Source organism: Geospiza fortis, unplaced genomic scaffold (assembly GCF_000277835.1).
Source record: "Geospiza fortis unplaced genomic scaffold, GeoFor_1.0 scaffold637, whole genome shotgun sequence".
Lineage (NCBI taxonomy): Eukaryota > Metazoa > Chordata > Aves > Passeriformes > Thraupidae > Geospiza > Geospiza fortis.
In genome coordinates this window covers 574,015-581,559 of record NW_005054515.1, presented here as the reverse complement: position 1 = coordinate 581,559, position 7,545 = coordinate 574,015, and the positions used below count along the sequence as shown (strand labels likewise).

Genomic DNA, 7,545 nt, shown 5'->3' with positions numbered 1-7,545 from the left:
CCATTAATTAGAAACAACCACATGAGACCAGTCACAGATCCACCTGTTGCATTCCACAGCAGCAGATAATCACTGTTTACATTTTGTTCCTGAGGCCTCTCAGCTTCTCAAGAGAAAAAATCCCAAGGAAAGGATTTTTCAGAAAATATCATGGCTACAAAACACCCCAGTGCCGCTGTTTGGTTCAGACGCAGGGTCAGACAAGCCAAGGCACATCCCATACACAATATCGGTACTACCAATAGTAAACCATGCCCCAAAGGCCTGTGAGAGCCTCAAGGAGGATCTCTGTGTCCCTGCCAGGTACGCCAAGCGCCTGCACAAGGTGCTGAGGAGGTTGGTGCCCACGTGCGACGTGCGGTTCCTGCTGTCGCAGGGTGGCAGCGGCCGCGGCGCCGCCCTGGTCACGGCGGTGGCACTCAGGCTGGCAGCCCAGCGCCGGCGCCTCGACGCCGCCCTCGCCCCCTTCCTGCTGCCCCCCAGCACCCTGCAGGAGGTGAGGGACAGCATGAGGGCTGAGCTGGAGTATGGGCTGAAGAGGGAGACGCAAGCCCAGGCCACGGTGAAGATGCTGCCCACGTACGTGTGTGGGATGCCGGATGGAACAGGTGAGGTTGGCTCATGAGCACCTGGAGGTGGGGCAGGAAAGCTGCATGTCTGTTTTTGGTGGGAAGGAGTATGCTAATTAATCTGGCACAGGCTAGGGGGATTTATGTTGTCAAACTGGTGCTTCCTGCTGTGTTATCTGTTATCTTCTGTTAGCAGACTTGATGGGATAAATGCCATAGGGAACAGAGTGCTATCATCGGTATGTTCTGACTGGCAAACGTGCTAGGAGAAGCACCAAAATGAAATACCTTTCTTCTCCTTCAGAGAAAGGAAAGTTCCTTGCCCTTGACCTTGGTGGCACAAATTTCAGGGTTCTGCTGGTCAAAATCAAAAGCGGGAGAAGAAGATCAGTGCAAATGTATAACAAAATCTTTGCCATTCCTTTGGAGATCATGCAAGGGACAGGAGAAGAGGTAATCTGAAATGAATGTTTAACTGATGAAGCCAAATATTGTATGGGATATTTATATACCTCTTCTTTCCTTCCAGCTCTTTGACCATATTGTCCAGTGCATAGCAGACTTTTTGGATTATATGGGGATTAAAGGTGCTCGGCTTCCTCTGGGCTTCACCTTCTCCTTCCCCTGCAGGCAAGCCAGCATTGACAAGGTAAGAGCTGCAGCAGCTCTGCATCTGCTCAGTGAATGACATCATTTTGAGCAAGGCTGACTTGTTGGTCTGGAGAATTTATTACTTTACTTTGCAAATCAGTTGTGTTTCATGAGAAAATTATCATCCCCTTGTTATCCACCTGCCTATGGGGGCAGAACTCTCACTTGTCTCTGGTAAGTGGTGGACATGAACTTGCTTGTGTTTTATAAAGATGAAGCCCTCATGACAGCAAAATGAAGTGCATATTTTTAATAACCCAGGAACCTCCTTATGCTGCCTTAGCTCTTCAATGGCAAAAGATAACAAATGGCTCCTTCTGCTTGCTCTGCTACAGTCCCAGGTTGTTTTCCAAGCTGTGCTGCACAGCTCTGACTGTGTCACTTCTGCACCACATTAGCTTCTTTTTGCTGAGTGGCAGTGGACAGACCTGAACTTCCTTGCTCAGCTTGGAAGAGTTGGCTGTTTGACAGATACCATATCTTTTATCTTATCTGAAAAGATTTATGAATTTCCAAGAGGGGCAGGGGATGTTGTGCTGCTTAGTTCTAGTCAAATATGTAAGATATTGGGGAAATGAGAGACTGCTATTTTATTGAATGTTTTTATGTCCTGGTGGGGTTCACAATAGCTTCTAAAGCTGGAAGTTAGTCTGCTTTGTCTCAATCTTCAGCTCACTGTTGGGAGTGTAGCAATAGGACTTGGCCTTTTGTGGAAACATGAATTCATATGCCTTCTGAACCCGCAGCCTAGCATTTAGGTCTTGGCAAATGATTAGGAAGAAAATTCCACAGTATTGATGGCAAACTCAGTGAGACACATCTGTGTCTTATAATTTGTTGCTCTGTGTGTTTGGTCTTCTACTGTTGTTAGAACTTGAGGGTGTTTCTTAATATCAGCTTTTTCTCCCAGTTGTCTTCTATTTTTTTCTTTTTCCTTTGGACAGACAGTCCAGAGCCGCTTAGGAAGTGTAAAGCTAATTACTTCATGTAACCTGGAAAACAACTTCTGTCAGGCCAGGTTGTTGTCTGAAAAGAAACAAATTAGTGTTGCCTGGAGCTGTGGGATCATATCAAATGTCCTTCAGGAAACGACCCAAAAATTAACAGTAGATTCATTAATGTTTAATGGGTGTTTGATGATTTACAGCAAAATTATTTTCCAAATGAGACTGAGAAGGTACTGAGTGCAGTGCCTTGACAAAAAGCTGAGTAAACTTGGAGCCACTCCATCAGCAGTTGAGTAACAAAGATACACGAGCACAGCCACCCACAGTAACCTGTCCAGGGAAATATGTCATCTGGGGGAAAAAAAAACATTGGGGTGGGAGCAAGAAAAAGCTGATGCTTGCAATGTACAGTCTGCTCTTTGTCTTCACTCATGGCTTTCTTTCTCTTCTGTTTCAGGGAACACTTGTGGGATGGACAAAAGGATTCAAGGCAACAGACTGTGAGGGGGAAGATGTTGTTGATATGCTAAGAGAGGCCATCAGGAGAAGAAATGTGAGCTGTTTTTTCCTGCTCATTTTGGTGTATTTAATGCACCCTCACTCTGGCATTCCAGTGCTGATCGTGACTTGTGTTTTAGGAGTTTGACTTGGACATCGTAGCAGTGGTGAATGACACTGTTGGGACCATGATGACTTGTGGCTATGAGGACCCAAACTGTGAGATTGGCCTTATTGCAGGTACAGTGGTGGTCAAGGAAGCACCTGTGTAGAGCTGGGCTTTGGCATCTCTAAACCAGCACCTTTTATTTGAGTTTGATATATTAGTATTTATATCTTGATATATTCGTATATATCTATATATCTAGATATATATATTAGTATATATAGATATATTCGTATATATATTGATATATTAGTGTATATATATTGTATATATTGATATATTAGTATATATATTGATATATTAGTATATATATATAGATATGTTAGTTGCTTGGGGTTCTTGTAAGATTTGTGTGGTGCTCAGCAGGAAACCTAACAACATCTGTAGCAGATAAGTTCCTGAACCTGTTGGACTTTTGATCAAATCTCTGATGGTGCCTAACAAGTGTATGCAGGGTGAAAGAATACAAGCAGATAGAGAATTAATTCTTGTTTTGACAAGTTACTGTGTAGCCAGGTCATAGACCATGGAACAAGCAAATGTTTTTTAAAATCTGAATGAATTCTTGTTGGGCTTTTTAGATGATTCCCCCAATATGTTCATCCAAGTCTTGATCCAGAAATATATCAAAGCATAGGATCACAGAATGGCCTTGAAATTTGAGATGAGGCAAAGAGAACTTTAAGATGAGCACTGCAATCATCTTCCATGAGTTTCTGGTGCTGCTTCACTTTTCCAGCTGATATCTTGTCATTTCTTTCCTTTTAGGAACAGGCACCAATGTTTGCTACATGGAGGACATGAAAAACATAGAAACAGTGGAGGGGAATGAAGGACAAATGTGCATTAATACAGAATGGGGAGCATTTGGTGACAATGGCTGCATTGACCACATCAGGACAAAATATGACAGAGAAGTAGATGAAGGCTCCCTAAACCCAGGGAAACAGAGGTAAACGTGGTGCTCCTGATGCCAAGAGCCTGATGAAGTCAGTCTTCGAAAGACACTGGCTGCTTTTTAGAATGTGCTTAATGAATGAATAATCAGAAAGGAAATTTTAATATTGCATTTCTTTTGTTGCTTGGTAAGTAACCTAGATATAAAAAAAAAAAAAAACCCAAAAAACCAAAAAAGAGAGAGAAAAAACCAAAGATGTACATTGTTACCACAGCACTGTTTTCAGCTTAAAGCATTACCAAAGAGTGCAGCTTTTAAGATTTCCCTGCAAAGTCTAGGTCATGCTTTGTTCCTCCTCTTAGGGTGATTTTTCAAAGGCAAAATACAACTGGAGCTCGTTGTGTAAAGACAGTATTGATTAGATGTGACTCACTGGTGAATGCATGTGGGGACAGGGAGGAGTTTCTCTTCAGTGTGGACTCTGGCTTTAACACTACATTCTGTTTAATATTGCAAAGGTTTTTTTCTACTTCTGTTACCAAGTGGCATTGGTAAATATATTGTAATTAATGTTTGCACTTGAAGTCATAGATTTTTGATGATTGAAAATTGGAGTTTCGTGGCTATTGCTCTGCAAGCTTGGACTGCTTTTTTTTTTGAGTTCACAGGGCATGTACATACTACTCATGCTAAACAGAACCATCTCTTTAAATGAACATTTTTATTCTTCTTTTGACCCAACAGGTATGAAAAAATGACCAGTGGAATGTACCTAGGTGAAATAGTAAGGCAAATTTTGATTGACTTAACCAAACAAGGGCTGCTGTTCAGAGGACACATTTCGGAATCACTCAGGAAAAGAGGAATATTTGAAACAAAATTCCTGTCTCAGATTGAGAGGTAAAGTTGTTAGATTTACATGGTTTAAATCCTTAAAGTCCTCTGGGACACCTAGAACACAGTCTTTTGCAAGTGTGTGAAGCCCTTTCCTTCAAGAAGTGAATTAAGTCAGTTACACTTTTCTTCTTTGTGCATCCCCCACCTCCAGAATAAAAGTTAAAAATAAGAACCTGGAGAAGTTACATAATTATTGTTGTAATTATATGAATTATCATTTCCTGTCCACACAACTGGGTTATCTCAGATACCTTAGCCATCAAGCTGTTTCTTGTGGGACTTAAAACAGCACTTATTTAAGAAAGCAAGAAGTCAGCGATACACGAATATGTGCATACCTATATAGCTGTATGATTGGAATGGGGTCTAGGCTATTTGAAGCCCTTTCTGCTGTGGAAAGCCTTGAAAGGAGGGTCTCAGGAAAGCAGCAGTCCTGTGGCTGAGCTGGCTGTGCTCCCTCATGGCTTTGGGGTTAGGTGGATAATTACTGCTCGTGCCTTCTGGAGATGCAGCCTAACATGGCAAAGGGCATGGCAGGAGCAGCTTTTCCATCTGCATTCAGACAGAAACCAGCCTTGAGAGAACTGGGGGGTGTTAGAGCTGAGGTGGTGCCACTTCCTTTGGCCCAGAGCTGTGGAGCTGTCCCTGAGTGCTGTGTGTCCCTGCAGTGACCGGCTGGCCCTGCTGCAGGTGCGGCGCATCCTGCAGCAGCTGGGGCTGGACAGCACCTGTGAGGACAGCATCATCGTCAAGGAGGTGTGTGCAGCTGTGTCCACAAGGGCTGCCCGGCTCTGTGGGGCAGGGCTGGCTGCTGTTGTGGAGAAGAAGAGGCAGAACCGAGGTGTGGAGCGCTTGCAGATCACTGTTGGAGTGGATGGGACTCTGTACAAGCTCCATCCACAGTGAGTACCTCGGTGCCACTTCCCTTTGCTGTTTGCCTGGTTTTACTGTGAGAACAGACCTGTGCCAGCTTTCTGCTGGGAGGATTAAAAACCTGAGAGGGGGGAAGCATCTAACACATTTCACTGCATTTTGTCATTTCCCTTCCCTAGCCATAGGATCAAAAATTGTAAAGTCAGCTCCAGTTACCACTGGGAGGCTCTTTTCTCTTGGAAATACTTATTTTCCTAATACTTATTTTCCAGTGTTTTGGTAGATTTCTACAATATCTGAGTCTCCCAGATGGAAAGCTGTCTTGAGCTTTTGGAGTTGGGTCAGTATTCTGTGAGCAAGGCCTAGAAACAGTAATGCTTTTGAGCTGGGAGGAGAGAACCTCCTCCATGATCTCTGCAGATGTGGGCAGTGTGTGGCATCGTGCTGAACAAAAGTCAAGCGGAGAAATAAAAATTAAAATCTGATTGTGTACAGAAAATTGTACCTTTCATGAATAGGAGAAAAAGCAAAAGAAAGCAATGGCTGAGGTTCCTTGCTTGTAGGTGAATGCAAAGATCTCAGATCAGAAAGCAGCTGCTAAAATGCTCTGTTCTTCTCTCCCTTCGCTTTCAGTTTTTCTAGGATCCTGCAGGAAACAGTGAAGGAGCTGGCCCCTCAGTGTGATGTGACTTTCATGCTTTCTGAAGATGGAAGTGGCAAGGGAGCTGCCCTCATTACTGCAGTTGCAAAAAGATTGCACAATGTTGGACAGAAGTAGAAATGAGAGGCCAAGTGACCTCAGCCCTGCCAGGCGTGTGCAGCAGGGCTTTGCTGGGTGGTGATTCCACAAAGCTTTGCCAACACCAGCACACAGGTAGCTTTTTTGGGGGGAGCAGCTGGTTTTGACCAACCAGGATTGTGGATTTTTATCCTTTGGTAGCTTGGGTCAGGTGTTTCTGCTCCCCGCTGGAATTACGTCTTGGCATGGCACAGCCTACTCAGTTCTGTACTTCCTGCAGTGCATCTCCAATGTACGTGGGAGAGTGAAAACAAAACAAAATCAACCCAAACGTGTCTTTTACAACATCTTAATTAAGCTACTGCACCACAACTGAGTTTATCACCAGTTTGTTAGGATTCTGTGCTTAGTTTTGTCTTGCCTTGGCTCAAAGAATATTGAGATTCTGCTGTTGCATCTCATCTGGTGCACATATTTGTTCAGTGCTTCACAGGTTTTACAATAAATTTGGAGGTGAAATAAATGAATGGACTTTGGTCAGTGTTGCTCCCCCTGCTGCTGCACTGGTTGCAAGTGTAATGCAGTACTCCCCTGAGGACAGGAGGCATGTTTAATAGATGAATGTGAAGGAAAAAAAATATGATTCCACAGAAGATCAGTTTGTGTCAAAATATGTCAGTGCATCTGAGTCACACAAAGCTAAACCAATGCTGCATGGATTCTGACTGTGACTGATTCATTGGCTACTGAAGGAAACAAGAGAATGTAGAAGGAGCTACAGAGTCTGCAATGTCTGTGTCAGGGCTACACAGAGGGTGTCAAACAGGCCACCAAAATAGTGTGTAGAGGGGGAAAAAAATCACCTAAATTTCTGAAAGCCTCCTCTTTGTTTTCCCTCTGTTATCGCCTTGCATGTTCCTGAGAGAATTGTTTCCATTTTGTGCAAAGGAAGTTTATCCTTGGTTTCCATTTTCTGCTGCCTGCTGCTCTGCCTGTTTGTAAATAAATCTGTGTTGTTGTGAGCCTTTGCTCCTCTGTCCAGTGCACCTTCTGAGCTGTGGGAAGAACATGCAGGCAAGTGGGAGCTTTCTTAAACCTAAATCTTTAAACCTAAACCTTCCTTTAAATCTCAATGTCAATGTATACTCAGCAGCACTTCAGTGATTGTGAAGGGGGTTTGTGGATGGAGCTCATGGCCTTGTGTGACCTGATCTACCCAGAACAAACCAAAACAATTATATGGCACAGAGAGGCTGCAAATCTGTTGTCTCTCCTCAAGTGTTCCTGTATCCCTTTTAAACCTCTCT

At 43.6% G+C, this 7,545-nt stretch overlaps 1 protein-coding gene across 3 annotated transcripts in view; it reads left to right on the top strand.

Moving 5' to 3' along the window:
• The window catches only part of LOC102032137 (hexokinase HKDC1), a 24,552-nt gene extending 17,791 nt beyond the window's left edge, over positions 1 to 6,761 (top strand). For all 3 annotated transcript variants that reach the window (XM_005428966.2, XM_031063603.1, XM_031063602.1), the window contains 9 exons: positions 304 to 608; positions 874 to 1,022; positions 1,099 to 1,218; positions 2,625 to 2,720; positions 2,806 to 2,905; positions 3,600 to 3,783; positions 4,474 to 4,629; positions 5,295 to 5,528; positions 6,133 to 6,761. In XM_005428966.2, the coding sequence (XP_005429023.1) occupies positions 304 to 608; positions 874 to 1,022; positions 1,099 to 1,218; positions 2,625 to 2,720; positions 2,806 to 2,905; positions 3,600 to 3,783; positions 4,474 to 4,629; positions 5,295 to 5,528; positions 6,133 to 6,277 (1,489 nt within the window). In that variant the 3' untranslated portion in view covers positions 6,278 to 6,761. The remainder of the gene's footprint in view (positions 1 to 303; positions 609 to 873; positions 1,023 to 1,098; positions 1,219 to 2,624; positions 2,721 to 2,805; positions 2,906 to 3,599; positions 3,784 to 4,473; positions 4,630 to 5,294; positions 5,529 to 6,132) is intronic.
• The last annotated feature ends 784 nt before the right edge of the window (positions 6,762 to 7,545 follow it).